This window comes from Talpa europaea (genome assembly GCF_964194135.1).
Source record: "Talpa europaea genome assembly, chromosome: 8".
NCBI classification, from domain to species: domain Eukaryota; kingdom Metazoa; phylum Chordata; class Mammalia; order Eulipotyphla; family Talpidae; genus Talpa; species Talpa europaea.
In genome coordinates this window covers 32982964-33001377 of record NC_140075.1, presented here as the reverse complement: position 1 = coordinate 33001377, position 18414 = coordinate 32982964, and the positions used below count along the sequence as shown (strand labels likewise).

The following is an 18414-nucleotide window of genomic DNA, read 5'->3' as shown; positions in this document are numbered from 1 at the left end:
TACTTTCTTTTTAGATAACTATGGAGATGAGTGCACTGAGGACCCATAGAATACAGATTCTGCAGGGATTACAAGGTATTTGGAGAGATCATATATTATAGAAAGAGGCTAGTTTGGGAATCAAAAGACATGAGTTCAAATCTTGACTCTTTGTGTCGTGCCTGTAGAACTTTGGGTAAATCACTTAAAATCTGAACAGTGGAGTATTGATTCCTCTTCTGTCTGTATCTCTGGTGATTATATGACAATTTACTTTGAGGAACTTTAAAATTCTCTTGTAATCTTTAAAAATACTAATTGATTCAAAGCAGGTGACATTTCAGATAACATTTTTGCATTTGTACACATGTGTTTCCCTTTCTAGAAACATATGAACCTTCTGAGCATCCAGACCAGGTTCCCTGTAGCCTTATACAAGAACAGAGGAACAATAGACCTCAAACATCTGCTGATGCTGCAATGCTGCCTACACCCTTCTTCCCAGTGTTTCTGGAGCCTCCATCTTCCCATGTGTCTCCATCGTCCACTGGAGCCCCTCTCCAAGTCACCCCACCTCCTACTTTCCAAGTCCATGGAGGTGTTCCTGCTCCAGACTCATCGGTTCAGATTAAACAAGAACCCATGTCTCCTGAACAAGAAGAGAATGTGAATGCTGTGTCACGGAGCTCAGCCTGCAGTGTGACCAAGGAATTACTGCAAGCTAATAGTATGTAAACTTTTCTCTGGGCGCAGAGCAAGCCTATAGTGGGCCTAGTATTGTTCTATATTGGTGATGGAGAGTCATACTTGCCCATTAAATCTAAAGGTAATGGGGCTTCCCTGGTGGTCTAGGGGTTAAGTCTCAGCACTATAACCATGACAGCCTGAGTTCGATCTCTGGCCAGGGAGCTAACCCACATATGGTGCAGCAGACCTCTCCTGTCTCGCCCACTACTCCTCTTAGCAGTATATTTCAATAAATCCATCTATTCTGCTCCCTGCTCTGTCTCTGGTGAATTCCCTCACCCACCACACCTCTGGCCCACACCCCAGTTCTTCTTCTATGCAATGAATAAATAAATAAATCTTTAAAAAAAAAATCTAAAAGTACTACGATGAACTTTTTTGGAAATTTCCTTCATTCAGGAGAATTCTTTAACCATCAGTAACTTTTTCCCTAATTTAATCTAGAATTACCAAGTTGACTTTGTATTAATACCTAAGACATTCTTTTTATTAGGATTAGTACAGAGAAATAATTGGTTTTTGTGAGATAAATGTGGTTGATGTTAATCAATTTTCTAGATAAAATATATCCCCTGGTTTTCTTTCTCTGAATTAGGATTGATATAAACCTGAGAGGTAGATGTCAATGACGAAAAGCAGGAACTCTGTGATTTGAATAGGAATTTGGGTGAAAATTTTGAGAAATTTTCATAAAATAGCACCTTGTTTGAAAATAACTACTAAGCTATTTAAAATCTATCTGAAGTTTACACAACCAAATAGTACTATCTTGGAAATTAAATCAAAAGCAAATAAACTGGCGCCTCCCTGCTGGCCTAGGGGTTAAGTCTCAGTGCTACCACCACAACGGCTCACTGTGATGGCCTGAGTTCAATCCCTGGCCAGGGAGCTGACCCATATGAGGTGCAGCAGACTCTCCTCTCTCGCCTGCTGCTCCCCTCAGCAGTGTATTTCAGTAGATCTGCCTGTACTGCTCCCCACTCCATCTCTGGTGAATCCCCTCACCCCCTGCACCTCTGGTCTACACCCTAGTTCTTCTATGCAAAATCAATAAAATCAATAAAATCTTACAATAAAGGAATAATGCTTTTTTAAAAAAGCAAATAAACTGGCATTGTGTGATTTTTTTTTTTTGAGCAAAACCCAAAAGGTCTGAAGAATTACACTAGATTTTACTACCTAGTACAACACTAATCTAGAACTCTATATCAAATGTATATTATCTTTTATATTGAATTTTATTACTTTTATATGGATAGTAGTTAGTATTAAAAAATGAGTAGGCCTTATTGTCACTTTTTAAGCTACTTTTTCAAAAATAGCTTTTATCATTTCTTCTGATTGCTAAAGTAATTCATAGTATTGTAAAAAGTTGGGAAACTGTATAAATGTAAATATGATGTATTATTCTTAAATCATAAATGTGCTTACATGTAGACTTTATACATATGAAAATGATCGTATGTTATAACTTGACATTTTTCCACTTAATGTATCATGATCATTTTCCTGTGCCATAAAAATAATTCATCTAAAAATGTTTTTAGTAGTAATTGCATAGTATTTGAGAAGTTGCATAATCACATATATACAGTAATTTATATGATCTCCCTTGAATTTTAAGGCTTTTCCTCTTCTTTAGTATTCTGTATAACACTACATTGTATGTCTTTGTGCTTATTTCATCTGTTTAAATTCTTACACATGAATGAAATAACTAAGTAAAAAAATAGATATTTGCAAGTGAGCTGACTTTTAACTACTAGTATATAGCTGAATTGGATGATGTGAAGAGAAAGCATAATAAAACTTATGAGACATAAAGGTGAAATCACTTCATTTAAGTAGATATTGAAGTATCTACTAAGAAAAAAAGCACATGCTAGATATATAGACTTTCAAGTTAGAAAGAAAGAAGATCAATAAAAATAATCCCTGCCCATAAGGGGCTTTGGTAGGGTATAAGACATGCATGCCATTTTTGATACTCATGCAAGACAAAGTCTACAAAGTGCTATAGTAGAAATGTCTGAGGGGGTGAGATGAACGGTTTTATCGTCATGGTTTGGATAACATCAGAATGTCATAATTTGGTAAAGATGCAATCAGGAATCAATAACTGTAGTTTATGGCTATAAACAGCAGACACAATAAAATATGCAATAATTTTTTTCTTCTCAATCAGGAGAGATCACTGACAGTGGTCCAGTTTATCCAGAGGTCACAGCAGCGTTGTCTGCATCAGCACTAAGGGAAAGTTTCCATGAACCTAGCCAAGAATTGAAGTTTTCCATGGAGCAAAGAAATACCAGAAACAGAGAAAATAGCCCCTCTTCCCAATCAATTGGTCTTCCTACCCTAAGTAAAGAAGGTGAAGAGCCAGCCAAGGGGAACAGTGGGTCTGAAGCCTGTACCAGTTTTTTTCAAAGATTGTCCTTTGCTTCAGAAACCCCTTTAGAGAAGGAGACTCACTCTGCAGCTGACCAGCCTGAACAACAGGCAGAGTCTACTCTGACATCAGCTGAAACTAGAGGAAACAGGAGAAGGAAGAGACTTAGGAAGAAGAAAACTCTACGGGCTGCCCATGTACCTGAGAACAGTGACACTGAACAGGATATATTTACCGCTAAACCTGTAAGAAAAGTGAAAACTGGAAAGTCAACTAAAGGGGGGAAAGTAACAACCTCCACCTGGGAAGATAGAACTGGCCCAGAACAAGAGAGTGTCAGAGATGAGCCAGATAGTGACTCGTCTCTGGAAGTCCTAGAAATCCCTAATCCTCAGTTTGTAATAGTATCTATCAATTCTTCTGAATCCGGAGAAGAGAAACCGGACAGCCCATCTAAAAAGGATGTTTGGCACTCCACAGAGCAAAACTCATTAGAAACTTCTCGTTCTGGCTGTGATGAAGTTAGCTCAACCAGTGAGATTGTCACTCGCAATAAAGATGGCATCCCTGTAAGGTAAAGATGTATTGGTTCAATCAGAATAGCTTTCTTCCTTTCTTAAAAAACAGACTTTTGTGATGAATAAAATTTTTAAAGGACTCAAATGGATGTAAAATATTGTAAAGTCAAACCTTGCCAATGGAGATTTTCCCCTTCCTCATTTGGGTTGTCAATATTTACTGTATTTTTTCCTTTCTGTAGAAATTATAGGTGGAAAAACTGATCTCTTATATCATCATTGCTACTTTGCCCATTGTTCAGAATGCTTTGAGTCAGGAAAATGTAAGCATTATTACCTGTCCTGTTCACACATATGTTAAGAAGACTTTTGCTATTATTTTGTAGTGTGGCAGAAACTCAGACCGTGATCTCCTCTATAAAAGGATCAAAGCACTCTTCAGGTATATGGTTCTCTGTTTTATTTAATTAACCACAGGAAAAAAGCTTCTAAGTGTACCAGAGTTTAACTCTCCTTAATTATGCTTTTAGAGTAGGCTTTGAGGGCTGTCACCTAAAGAGTTGCCCTAAATCCTTATATTCTGGCCTTTTCAGTTTCTTACTCCCATCTCACTTACTTGGCTCTTTTACTATTCAGCCAGTTATCAATAGTATTAAGGTTTCATTGCTGTAGGATTTTGAAGGAACTGCTTTTATTTTTTTTTTTAATTTATATATATTATATGTGTGTGTGTATTTTTTTACATCATTGTTCATTTTTGTTCAGTGTATACTTTCTCCTCTCAGGTGTCGTCCCTATAAAATTCCACCTCCAATTCACCCGGGCACCATCACCATAGTCCCTTGTGCTCTTTCATCCCCTGTTTCCATCCCTCTGCCTTCCCCTCCCTTGCAGAATGTCTCTGATTTATGGTTGCCTGCTAATTTTTTTTGTAACTATTTTTCCTGATCCCTTATTTGGTTCCCTTATATTCCTCCTATAAGTGAAACCATCCGATATTTTTCTTTTCTTTCTGGTTTATTTCGCTGAGCATAATCCCTTCCAGCTCCATCCATGTTGCTACGAATGGCATGAGTTTATCTTAGCAACTGCTTTTAAAGAACAATTACTTATACAAGTAAATAAGTGGCAGCAGAGGAGACTGGATGTGGGAAAGATTTGGTACTTTACACTGTCACTGAAAATTATCTTTCAAATAAGTATCTTTCATTTTTCTAAGTGGAAGATCTTTTCGGCCTTCTCTTATGAAGCCTTCATGAGTGAATCATGGTATTTTGCTGGGGAAACTTGGCTAGAAGGAGAATGCTAGGACCACTTTTTATGTAATGGTTTTGATTTTTTAGGATCTTTTCAGACACAAGCAGACAAGTCTCAAACACATTCTTGTTTTCTAGAAATTTCTTCAGAGCCAGGAGATGATGATGAGCCCACAGAAGGGAGTTTTGAGGGGCACCAAGCTGCAGTTAATGCAATTCAAATATTTGGAAACTTATTGTATACCTGTTCAGCAGATAAAACTGTCCGAGTTTATAATCTGGTGGTAAGTTGATAAATCAGTTTGAATATTTTTAGTTGGTTGCAGCTTTTAAAGTGTCCAACTCTCTTAAATAGAGAACTTTATTTGCTGTTCAGAGGTAGGTGCAGGTTATAGACTGACTTTAGATCCTTTCAATACTTTCTGACTTTCCACTCTGCCTTTTCTTCTTTTCTAAAAGGTAGTTTGTCTGCTCACATGTAGATGCCAGGAGTCACTGGGGTCCCCACCACCAGAAAAAAGGTCTAGTCCTTTACTCCCTGAGGAGTCATCTAGGCAAAGGAGATGAGATTACATCAGTCAGGCCCCAGCCCTGGAGTTGGTAATGAGGTCACCTGTCTACTGCATAATAGAAATGGAATGGAATGAATATAGGGGAAATCTGAGAGGAGACCTTCACCCTGAAATCGATTAATTGTCCAAGTTATTAAGGAGAGCAGCCCTCTTCTCCTATACTACACTTCATATAATCCCACGCTCATTACTGTCACTTTTCACAGAATGAATGTTTTGAATATGGTATATATCAAATTCTAACAACAGTGATAGCCAAGAAACTTTAGGAAAATTATGTCATCTGAACACCTGGAAAGTATTGGAAATTGCTGATGCTGTGAAAAGGCTAAGTAATGAACCAAGAAAATGTGTTTGCTGTAGGCAACAGGTGTATGGTTTCCTTTAGCCTAATGGTATAAGAGGTCATGAGGATGACTCCAGGACACAACGGTGATACCAGGAGGTGTTAGTGTAACGTGGGAGATTGGCTTCAGCTCTAAATTATAGGGTGAGTGTGTGTATGTGTGTACATCCTAAATGTTATCTCAGTGTGAAGATAACACTTGGTATGTTCTCCTATGAAACTGCACCTAGACCCCAAGGCCCTGTGATGGCACCTGATATGTCTTTGAATATTGTGGAGCATCCTTTCAAGTTACTGATTAAATGCAGGGACTTACCTGGGTAATGAGCTATAGTTTACAGTTGGGAGTTGCTAGATCTTTGGTCCATATGTTAGAGAGTCTTGCCCTAATTAAATTAGGCATTAATTAAAATTCTCATTAATTAAAATTGCCCTATATACTTTTTGGTATGGCTCAACTAACATAATTGCAGGCACCTCAATACATGTGACTGCTGGACCCTTCAGTGAACAAATATTTACTAAACACCTTTTGTGTAGTAGGCACTACCTTAATACCTAGAGTATAGCAGTGAACTATGTTTTGGCATTTTTGGTTGAGGATTCTAATCCTCAATATGCACAAGTAATCTAATTTTCTGTTTCTACAAGTAATCTCTGTTGTGTACTTGACTTTAGAATCGGAAGTGCATTGGTGTCTTTGAGGGCCACACCTCCAAAGTGAACTGCCTCCTGGTTACTCAAACCTCTGGGAAGAATGCTGCCCTTTTTACTGGTTCCAGTGACCACACAATTCGGTGCTATAATGTTAAGGTAAATGGGCCCAGAAAAAACAAAACTGATAATACAGACTTGATTTTGACTGTATTTATTGTTAAAACATTCAAGAAACAAACACAGATGCTTTATTCCGCCCACTTTTTTTTTTTTTTTTTTTGAGAAGGTGGGGGAGGAGGTGGTCCAGGCTTCTGATTGATTTTAGCAAACTTGTTTAGGAAAAATCAGTAAAACTAGATATTAGTACTTTGAAAAGTAAATAAAATAGAAAGACTTTTCGCTAAATTGATCAAAAAAGAGAAAAGACATAAATTTCCAAAATAAAAGTATTATGTTTTACAGGAAAATAATGAAAATATCCATCAACTAGTAGGGTGAATATGGTGCATAAAATAAATGTGGTATGTAAAAAGTGGAATACTACTAGCCACAAAAAGGGACAAACTGTTAATACATGAAGCAACATGGGTTGGACTCAAAAATATGATAGGAGACAGAGGCCTGATGTAAAGGACTACAGGCTAAATATTCTCCTTATATTAAATTCTATCAATAGCAAAACTCTCAGGGTTGTCTGATGGCAGCTGGGATTGGCTGACAGGATACAAGATAACTTTTTTGGAGTTACCTCCAAAACTGAAGGTTGAAATGATAGTAGTTGCATGACTGTATATCTTACCAAAACTTAAAATGTATATTTAACATGGTGACTTTTATTACATGGAAATAATACTTAAAACTGTTTAAAAAATTATAAATAAATTTTGGCAAGAATTAACCTGAAGTAAAAAAAGGGATATAGGATAGGCATAGTTCCTATCCACTGTAACATAAGATAGGATAAGCATGGATTTAATATAATGTTATATCTCTTTGTAGAGAAAAATACTGAAAGTCCTATATATAATTGGGAAAAGACAGAAAAACTTCTTAAAAGAAGAAAATACTAAAAAAACTTTGAACACAATACAATCTCGCCAACAGATGAAAATTAAAACAAAATTCAGTACAGGGGGCGGGGAGAGATGGGATTGGGGTCAAAATAAGGGGGGTGCAATTGTATGGGGAATATAACCAAGATGAAAATGCATACATTGTGCAAAAAAGAAAAATGATGTAAGAAATATATTAAAAAAACAAAATTCAGTACCATTTTGATTTAAAAAATCAGCAAGAACTCTTAAAGCATTTTTCACTATTGTTAAGGTTTCTACATGAGTAGTGTTTGCCATAATGAGATGTACGTTAGTGAAAAACATTCTTAGCCAGTTTTTGAAATTGAAGTACAACTTCATACAGTAAAATACACTGATGCTAGCTTTCAGCTTGATGAATTATCACATAGGTATACATTTGTGTAACCATCACCAAAATCAAAGGATAGCCAAAACTATCCCCTGAAGCTTCTTTCAGACCTTCCACTCTCTAAAGATAACCATTGTTCTGACCTCTATTATTGTTGATTACTTTTGTCTGTGCTTGAACATCATACAACTATAAGGATACTGCATGTATTCTTTCATGCCTATTTTTAGCTCTCCATGTCTGAAATTCAGATATGTTATTGCATGTACATAGTCATTGTTTGAAGATTGATTTATTTATGCATACAAGAACAAGCCAGAGGTGCGGGGGGTGAGAGGATTCACCAGAGACAGAGTGGGAAACAAAACAGGCAGATTGACTGAAATACACTGGTGAGGGGAGCAGCAGGTGAGTCAGGAGAGATCTGCTTCACCATGTGGGTAGCTTCCCGGCTGGGGGTCAAACTCATGCTGCAGTGCTGCGGATAGCTTCATAGGTTGTGTCTTAACTCCTTGCACCACCAGGGAAGCCCTATTTTTTATACTGTATAATACATTTCTCTCTAAAATTACAAAAAGATCTCACGTAAGTTTAGTAGAGGCAACATGAGTGTTGACATTGGGCATATTTACTGTCTTATTGTTTATCTTACAATTTCTATATGCAACATTTATATTTGTAATTTTATGGCTAGAGATTGAATAATTTGAAAGACTAGTTTAGGTATGAAGGAAAGGTGGCTAAAGAGATTAAAGACTTTAAAAACCTACTTCTTAACCTCTCCATAGCTTGTCCCATCCTACCCGCTTGTAACCATCTTGATTAATATCCAGACCTGTTTAAAAATACACTTGGGGGCCTCCCTTGTGGCACAGGGGTGAAAGTCTCAGCACTATCAAGATATCACCAGCCACAGCTACAGGAATTCGATCCCCAGCCAGGGAGCTAACCCACACGGCACAGCAGGCCTCTTCTGTCTTGCCCTCTGCTCCCCTCAGCAGTGTATTTCAGTAGATCTGCTTATTCTGCTCCCTACTCTCCCTGGTGAATCCTCTCACATCCTGCACCTCTGGCTATACCCCAGTTTTTATATGCATATATAAATAAAAATAAATCTTAAAAAAAACAAGCGCTATAGTTGGGTCTTTAGTTACTTTATGTAACACTCTGCAGCAAATATTGAACACATATTATGTTACCTGCCCTAAACTAGATAATTAGATTTGTAACTAAAAACCAGTTTTGTGAAAGTTAGTGCTTGGTTAGTGTGGAGATGCAGGAATTACTAAGAAAAACTTTAAACATACATATTCTAGATCTACTGAATTAAAATCTCAAGTATTAATCATGAAGCTTGATACTCTGTATATTCTAAGTTTCTTGGGTAACTATAGACGATTATGGCGGATGATTTGAGAGCTAGTGAAATAGAAATCAATTGGAGGAGGGCCTCCCCGGTGGCGCAGTGGTTGAGCGCTGGGTTGCGAAGCTGCCCGCAGCCTCTACAGCGCCGGTTTGATCCTCGGTTGCTCCCCGGCCACCAGAGGAGGGTCCCACAAGGCGCGCAGACCTCTCCTGCCGCCCGCTGCTCCCCTCAGCAGTGTACTTCGGTCCTTCTGCCTGTTCTGCTCCCCACTCTGGCTCTGGTGAATTCTCTCACCCTCCCACGCTTCTGACTGTACCCACTGCTTGTATAAATAAATAAGTAAATCTTTAAAAAAAAAAAAAAAAAGGAAAGAAATCAATTGGAGGAAAACATGTATTTGACTAGTGCAATTATCAAATATACTACTATAGTCCTCATTTTCCTTTTCTATGTCAAATGCAATTTTAACTTCATCTTTGGCTACTTATTTTAAGAGAGTAAGACCCAATACATACTGTTCTTTGAAAAATTTCTACATCCCAGATTAGAAGCATGGTAGTATTTATTAGAATTTATATTTGTTTCCACTGCTACCTACAGCTTGAGGGTCTTTGACCACATGTTTCAAAAGTGAAAAAAAAAAAAGGAGGCTGCATTTTCTACCTACTAACAATCATGTGACACTCTACTTTCAGCAGGATTGTTTTCCCATTTTATTTTGCTGTTAATGTCTGCTGATTAGGTGTTGTGCATTTTTATCAGACTCGAGAGTGTAAGGAGCAGTTACAGTTGGAAGACCGGGTTCTCTGCCTCCACAATAGATGGCGAATCCTCTATGCAGGACTGGCAAATGGCACTGTGGTGACCTTCAACGTAAAGGTTAGTGGTTGGGGAGGGAAGGCAGAATTCCCGTACCGCGTGAAAGTAGTGTGAGTATGTGTAGGACAAAGTGGAAGACAGGCATGTTCCTCTCTTATGTGAGATAGCAACAGAATTAGTTGATAACTCAAAAACTGCTATCTTCTGGTATAAGTGAAACAAGATCCTGCATTCTTTCTGCTCAGAGCTAAGTGTGCCAGGACCAAAATGTAACTGCTAAATTAAACTAAGTCTGATCATTTGGGGCCAGATAATGAGTCACAGGTTAAACTAGTTTATTTTGTCTTGAGAATGACACTGTGAAAAATGTGTTTAAATTCCTTTGAGTATGACATCGATGTGGTTTGGAACCAATTTAGGGTTTCATGAGGGTGCCTAGTCTGTAAAGTGAACTAAGTGAAAAGTTTGCCTTCGTGTTTATGTGACCTCATACTTACCCAAAGATAAATTCATTTGTTTGTTTAACCTTTATGGAGCATCTGTTCTATGCTAGGCCCTAGGAAAAGGCTTAGGAAATGAATGGGAACCAGTTTTTGATGACCCTGTGTATTTTGTTAATGTCATTAAACTTCATCTTATAGTTTTTAAAATATGAGAGACATGATCCAATTTGTATTTTAGAAAAAGTCACTCTGGAGTTCCTGAGATTGAAAAAGATTTATACGAGGCAGGGAGACCATTAGGAGGCTTTGTAATAGAAACTGATGTGAAAGGTTAGATTAAGGATGAAGAGATGAGAATGGATAAAAAATGTAATCTAAAAGATGAAATTGATAGCTTTTTTTTTTTTTTTTACTAATTAGCTCTAACACTATCCCAAAGTCACCCTGTTATCTTTTAACAGCATATTAGTGTTTGCTATGTCCAGTCAATTACAGTCTCATTTTGTGTTTAGTGACTACTATTTCTCTTTCCACTGAAACTACGTATAAGAGATGCTATAAAATATGTCATGATTTTTGTCTTTAAGATGCTTGGGATCAAATTAGAAAAATCTAGCACATACGTAATCAAGCCCAAGTTAGTTGGTTCACTAGCTAGATCACAGAAGGGTAGCTATTACATTCCAGATGGGATGTTCTCAGCCTAGGCTTTGGTTAGGACAATAAGAATGACGAATAAAGAATAAATTAAAGATACCTTAAAGGGTAAAACTTGATCATCACCTATTTTGTGAGATTACTGTTATCAGAGGTCAACAAACATTAGGTGCACACCTTTTGAGGTAAGATGAGGACAGTAAGTTCAAATGGAAACAGTCTCTTAAAATAGTTCTAGTGCTGTATAGAAGATGGGCCTTGAGACAGAGATGTAAGACTGCACAGATATGAATTTTGAAAGCTGACATTACTCCTAAAATGCAGTGCTTTTGGTATCTTAACAGAAAGACAGTGCTGTTTACCAGGGCCTATTCACTATCAGTCCCCGAACTCCAGTCAGCCTAGTCTCAAGTGCATCAGTATGGCTAGAATCATTGTTTAGCATTATTGGCCCCCTGCTGCTGGTTTGTGCATATTTTCTGGGAGTTTTACCCCATGTATGCACATAAAGTACCTTTTTAGAGACTTGGGGGAAGTGGGAAACTTTATGAACAACATTGTTGTATTGATTAGGGAAGCAAGTCTAAAATCTGAATGAAAGAATGTTTGGAAGTCAGGGTGGGGCCAGAAGTCAGAAGAATGTAAGATCACAAAAAAGTGAAGAATGTGAGACCCTGACTGAAATTGCCTAAGAAAGAAGTTCTCAGTAGAGAATTTAGGATGGCAAAAACAGAATTCCTGGTAGGCTGGAAAATGTCTGAGTATTTTTAAAAAAGGAAAGGTTGATCACTCACTCATTAACTTAAGGGAAGTACGAGAGGGCAGCAAAAAAAAAGAACCAAGTTCTTATTATGATAAAGGTAGTTATGGGCTGAAGTTAAAAATGAGTTGATATGGTAAGGGTTTGCCCCATTGGAATGGGGGATGAGAAAGTCATGATCTAGACAGAGAGCTGAATGGGTATGGCAGAAGTTGGGAAGTCAAAGGTGGTGGAATTTAGAGTTTGTATCAAGGTAGTCATTTTTGGTTAGTTGATTTTGAGATTTTTCCAGCTAAGTTATTTTTTGCTTTTACTTCATAAAATGGTGGCTTATTTTTCAGAACAACAAACGACTTGAGATCTTTGAATGTCATGGCCCTCGGGCTGTCAGCTGTCTGGCCACAGCTCAGGAAGGTGCCCGGAGACTGCTGGTTGTGGGGTCTTATGACTGTACCATTAGTGTACGTGATGCACGGAATGGATTGCTCCTCAGAACTCTGGAGGGCCACAGCAAGACCATTCTTTGCATGAAGGCAAGTGTCACTGAAGAGAATAAGAGTTAATTGCCTTGCACAAATAGGAGGGTTTGAATGACATTTCCCTATGTTCTAATCCTTATTTAGAATAGTCATCTTTAAAAGAACAAGGAGATTATATTTCTTTTCCTTAGACCTGGCTCACTCAGGGATGTGCTATTTTTAAATATGTTAACTGGGAAACAATGAAATGTATTTTATTGTAGAAAGTGGATATTCGTTCTGTCCTTCTAGACTATCTCATAATCAGAATGCCTGGTGGTGAGGATATAAGTTTCAGTTCAGAAAATATCTAAGAAACATATTTTATACCTCACTATGTTTATCTCAAAATAGAATGGAAATTAGAATTTGCTAGTGTACCTTACAAGTTACAGAGGGAACTTGGAACCTTCTAACAAGTCTAACTCATTGAATTTTCTCTTTAAGGTGGTGAATGACCTTGTGTTCAGTGGCTCCAGTGATCAATCCGTTCATGCCCACAACATCCACGTAAGCGATGGTGGTTAGAGAAATCTCAAATGGAATAGTGGTTAAAGCTTAATGTATTCCTCTTGCAATTTCAGTTAAGCCCCTTTCCCAGTAAATATCTTAGTAATCTAAGAGCATAAGTTCTTATAATAATGTGTATCCTAGAAAATCTGACCTTATCAGAAATATTTAGTGGGGGGCAGATTCAAGGTTATGTAATGCCTCATTTAAAACTTGAGCTAGTTTGAACGTCTGAGGTTTTGCAAAAATGGATATGAGATGTAATTTAAAATAGAACAAATAAGAAGAAACAGGACTCAACTCTGGTCAGAGAGGCAGCCCTTTGAAGTTCAGTTTCTGGTCTGTAAACCTTGGGGTAATCCAACCTCACAGACGTATTGTCTAGTTCCAATGAAATGATAAAATTGAAAATGCTTCAAAAGCTACGGTATATTTACAGGTAGAGTTGTGGGCCTTCTCTCTCTGTGACACTAAGTTCTCTCCATCAGGATACATTTCATATATTTTATGTGGGTAACAAATGCTTGTGGGAGTACTTCAGCTGTTAGTACAGCTGCATGTCCGGTACAAGTAAGCCTCAGAATTATATAATCATAAACCTCAAAAGTTGGAAGGTATCTTGAAAGTCAGTCTAGTGACTCTTACCTCTCTTCTGATGCAGACTGGTGAGCTTGTGCGGATCTATAAAGGTCACAATCACGCCGTGACTGTGGTGAACATCCTAGGCAAGGTGATGGTGACTGCTTGCCTGGATAAATTTGTCCGTGTCTATGAATTACAGGTAGAATTCATATCCAGTGTTTTGTTTGAATGATTGGGGGAGATTGTTTGGGTTTGGGCATTTTTTTTTTTAAGAATTATTATTATTATTTTAAGATTTATTTATTTATACAAGCACTGGGTACAGTCAGAAGCACGGGAGGGTGAGAGAATTCACCAGAGCCAGAGCAGGGAGCAGAACAGGCAGACTGATGAAATACACTGCTGAGGGGAGCAGTGGGCGTGGCAGGATAGGTCTGTGCGCCATGTGGGACCCTCGCCGGTGGCTGGGGATTGAACCAGCATTGCAGAGGCTGCGGGCAGCTTCGCAGCCCAGCGTTCAACCGCTATGCCACCAGGGGAGGCCCTGGGGCATATTTTTTTATGTATGAAGGCCGAGGTGGGAACTGGGCTGTGCATCCCTCTCAAGTACTCTCACGGAGCAGCTGGTCTGGGGACTGTGCCTTCAGGAATACTGTTCTGAGATAGGGACAGGCTCGAGGGTATCAAAACTTAAATGGCTTCTGGACAACAATTGTAGTCTCTAAAACCTGTCTATTTCTCCTTAAGTGCAATTTCAGGTTTGAGACTTTGACACTACACAGAAATTGATTTTATTATCTCCATTGACCAGCTCTTCCTTGAGGGGGAGGACTTACTAGAAAGATTACCACTAGATAAATATGTCTTAAAATGCTCCTGGTGCTTCCATTTGGTACCTCATGTGTGGTTTTAAATCTGGCAAAGGCCTTCAGGCACCATGCTTATTAAACAGAAGGTCTAAATAACCTTAATTTTGTCTCTATTTTTCCCTCCACCTAAGTCCCACGACCGGTTGCAGGTTTATGGAGGACACAAGGACATGATTATGTGTATGACCATTCATAAAAGTATGGTGAGTTTTTGCTTTGTTACATATTTGCCTTTGAATGTGTTTACTGAAAATTCTACAAACCCATATAATGTTACTCCTTGCCATTTCAGAAAATGACATCTATTTCTGACATGTCTCACTGTTGAATGACTACCTATTAGCATATTATCGAGAAGTAACCCAGTAACATTGTTGAATATTCCTTTTTCTCTTAGTAGCTAAAATAAATACAATAAAAAGTAATCTTACCATTGAACCGAAAGATTTAAGATGGTTTTAAAAAATTGAGTGGTGCTTTTTCCAGCGATATTATATTATGATGTGAATAGAACATTGGGATTGAGTCAGGTGATTTGACCAGTGTGGCACAGTCGTAGCAGATATAAAGCAGAAGCTAATTCACTTAACATTGCTAATTCTTGATTTACTTTATTCTTAAATTATGGGCTTGAATGGGTGTTTTTCAAGCTCTGAGCTGTAGAATCCTTTTTCCAATCAAATGCAGGTACCTACTATATAATGCTCAGTAGACGCCAGAGCTACCCCAGTTAAAGTAAAAGTGGGTGCCTCTGAGCCCTGCCTGTCAGTGTGGTCCCAACTGTGGCTCTGTAAGGAGCATAGCCTTAAGGTGTCTCGTCTAGAAGATCTAGAAGATCCTTTCCCGCTGTACTCTGGGGCTGGTTTTGGTTTAGGTTTGTGTTTTATTTGACAGCTACAAGTAGTTTTTGACACTGATTTTTAGGATGTTTTATAATCGTTATTTTGGTGGGTTTTTTTTTTTTTTTTTTTTTTTGTCTGATATGGTAAACCTCTTTCTCTAGATTTATACTGGCTGTTACGATGGCAGTATTCAGGCCGTGAGACTAAATCTGATGCAGAATTACCGCTGCTGGGTAAGAAATGAAACTATTTTTGTCATAAGACTTAGGAGTTGCTTAACCCTAGGTTAATTTATGGATCTTTGTTGACATCAGTTTAGCATTTTTATATTTGAGCATCTACTTTATTCCTTTCACTATAAGACAAGGAAGCTTGTTTTTTTTTAAACCCTACATAAAATTCTTCTATACTACTTTAATGAAAAACCTCTTTTAAGATTAGATGTAAGGTATATTTAAATACTGTCCACCCAATGGCTGTCTCCTTGGAGGCTTTTGTTTGATTGTAAAACCAGTACAAGCTTACAAAAATATGAACAGTATAGAAGTATATGAAGTAAAAAATGGAAATGCTTATTTTGTGACCTGCCCACTATAACTGCTTACTATACCATTCCTCAGGCATTAGATATATTGATAGTTGGGTTTGGGCCTTCATTGATTTTTGAGGAACACAATTTAAAACTTTTACACTGTTTATTATAAACTTTAATTTGTTTCATCAGTTCTAATATATCTAAAGATATGAGGGGAATACCTTCTGTTTTTAAACTAAAGGGGTGGCGATAGTACTGACCAAGGGAAAATTCAAATTTGGATTGCTTTTTTGAAATGAGCATGTTAGAATTGCAGTCTTTAGTCAGAATCTCTGTGGGGAGAAAGCCAAGGCAAAACTTGCATGCCTTCTAATAAGTGAAATTGAACCACATTTATAAGTAAATTTACAGTAAAAAAAAAAAAGTTGGTAGTTGTTATGATACACGTGATAAAGACTGAGTAAAATCAGGCTCCCATTGCAAACACAATTTTTGACAAGTATTTCCACAACGTAGTTTCCTTATCAGACATTTTTATTTTAAAATGTACAACTCAAGACCTGAAGGGTGTGATCCTGTACTTCTAAGTCAGTCATACAATGTTGTAAATCAGTGACACCTCAATAAAAAAAAATTGCTAAAAGCAAACCTTTCAATATTTTTTAAAAGGCTCTCTGCCTTTTAAAATAAATGGTCTAACAGGAAAAAGACTAATTAATACAAAGTAAAAATCAAAATCAATAAGCAACTATAAACCAGAGATACACTATGGGGCAGGGGGGAGAGGAAGGACTAGGGTCAAAATAAGGGGGGGGGGTGCAATTGTGTGGGGAATATAACCAAAATGAAAATGCATACATTGTGCAAAAATGAAAAATGATGTAAGAATTATATAAAATAAAATATTTTTTAAAAATAAATAAAATAAATGGTCTAAGAAACACACTTTATCATGGCAAGATAAAGAATAAATATGGCTTACATGAAATTTTGTGGTAACTTGTCTAAATATTTACTGACATTTTCCTTTTCTAACAATGTAATGGCAACTTTAATAGTAGCCATTAATTTGGTAGCTTCCTTATATTTTCTAGCCAAAGAGTAAATTAAAAAATAAAGGGCTTCCACGGTGTTTCTGGGGTACAAGTGAAGAATGTTCTGATTGCATATTTCCTATACACTTTGTAACTTTCTTTCTGTTTCTATGCAGTGGCATGGTTGCTCTCTGATATTTGGGGTTGTAGATCATTTAAAACAACATTTACTGACTGACCATACGAATCCGAACTTTCAAACTCTGAAATGTCGTTGGAAGAACTGTGATGCCTTTTTCACTGCTAGGAAAGGATCCAAGCAGGTACATTAGTGGGACTCGGGTCAATCTGGGGTCATTTGTCTGCTCAGGGCAAGGAAAAGCAAACCTTTTTTTATCTTCTTAGAATGTTCAGCATTGCAATAAAGAGTTTAGGGATTTTTCTTTTTATTAATTATTCAGAGATTTGGGGGTAACTTATTGAGGTTTCAAAGGAAGAATTAGGTTGTGTTTGAGAGTAAAGAAAGTTTTCAAATGTTTCAAATCTGGTAACTGAACCCAGAGGCTGTTACAGTGCTTTTGCAAAGACAGAACTCTAGATCAAGTACATAGTTTCATTAGCAAATTAACAAAGAGCTGGATCCTAACTGTCTTTGTGTATGGATCTTAGATTGTGCCCATGAAACTCTCTTTGGCTTGGACTTTGTTATTGTTTATTGTTTAAATTTATGTATGTATGTATGCATGTATGCATAGAAGAACTGGAATGTAGGTCAGAAGTGCCGGGGGTAAGAGGATTCACTAGAGACAGAGTGGGGAGCAGAACAGGCAGATCTACTGAATACACTGCTGAGGGGAGCAGCGGGAGAGACAGGAGAGATCTGCTGAGCCATATGTGGGTTAGCTTCCTGGCCTGGGATCGAACTCAGGTCATAGCACTGATAGTGCTGAAACTTAACCCCTATGCCACTGGGGAGACCCCCTTTGCTTTGACTTTTTCTTACTCTGCTGCCAACTATTCTCTCACAGGCCCTTCCCCCTTTATTTCTAGGATGCTGCAGGACACATTGAACGACATGCTGAGGATGACAGCAAAATTGATTCATGAAGTTTTTTTGCCTCCCATGTTGGGAAGTCATTAATGCAACTAATATCACATTGGCCCCTCACACAGGCCACACTCTATCTCCTTCCACAGGGAATCAGGGAAGGAGGGAAAGAGTTGGTTGTCAGTCAGGCTTACCACTAGCATAAGTCTGGGCAGCTCTGTGGGGTGATTTGTTACACTATAAGTTCTTGCTGGAGGTTTGTTAGATTTAAACAGATTTTAAGGAACCATACTCCTCTGGAATGGCGTGGCATAAAGTAATTTATGCTACTCATGTTCTCCAGATGTTTATTAAAGATACAGATTCTAATTGGTTACCCAGTTTGGGCTTGATCATAAATTTTTTTTAATTTCAGTTTGTGATTTTTAGTTTATGTTCTTATGATGGTTTAAACCAGTAGTCAGGCTCTTAAGTGTAAGTTTGTTCAAATGCTAGACTTAGGATCAGTTTTAATTTCTCTAGTTGTAATAACTGCATTTGAA

The 18414-nt window shown here is 37.7% G+C and overlaps 1 protein-coding gene across 8 annotated transcripts in view; it reads left to right on the top strand.

Annotated features, from left to right (window-relative positions):
* Nucleotides 1-17931, top strand: part of ZNF106 (zinc finger protein 106) — a gene marked incomplete at both ends in the record, with an annotated part of 38379 nt that extends 20448 nt beyond the window's left edge. For 5 of the 8 annotated variants that reach the window (XM_084241265.1, XM_084241266.1, XM_084241262.1 and 2 more), the window contains 14 exons: nucleotides 15-75; nucleotides 365-706; nucleotides 2912-3689; nucleotides 4020-4075; nucleotides 5028-5173; nucleotides 6486-6620; nucleotides 10018-10134; nucleotides 12276-12467; nucleotides 12900-12962; nucleotides 13624-13743; nucleotides 14545-14616; nucleotides 15417-15488; nucleotides 17001-17147; nucleotides 17875-17931. In XM_084241265.1, coding sequence (XP_084097391.1) covers nucleotides 15-75; nucleotides 365-706; nucleotides 2912-3689; nucleotides 4020-4075; nucleotides 5028-5173; nucleotides 6486-6620; nucleotides 10018-10134; nucleotides 12276-12467; nucleotides 12900-12962; nucleotides 13624-13743; nucleotides 14545-14616; nucleotides 15417-15488; nucleotides 17001-17147; nucleotides 17875-17931 — 2358 coding nt within the window. The remainder of the gene's footprint in view (nucleotides 1-14; nucleotides 76-364; nucleotides 707-2911; nucleotides 3690-4019; nucleotides 4076-5027; nucleotides 5174-6485; nucleotides 6621-10017; nucleotides 10135-12275; nucleotides 12468-12899; nucleotides 12963-13623; nucleotides 13744-14544; nucleotides 14617-15416; nucleotides 15489-17000; nucleotides 17148-17874) is intronic. The other 3 variants (XM_084241267.1, XM_084241263.1, XM_084241268.1) reach the window with 2 other exon arrangements.
* Nucleotides 17932-18414: the final 483 nt, after the last annotated feature.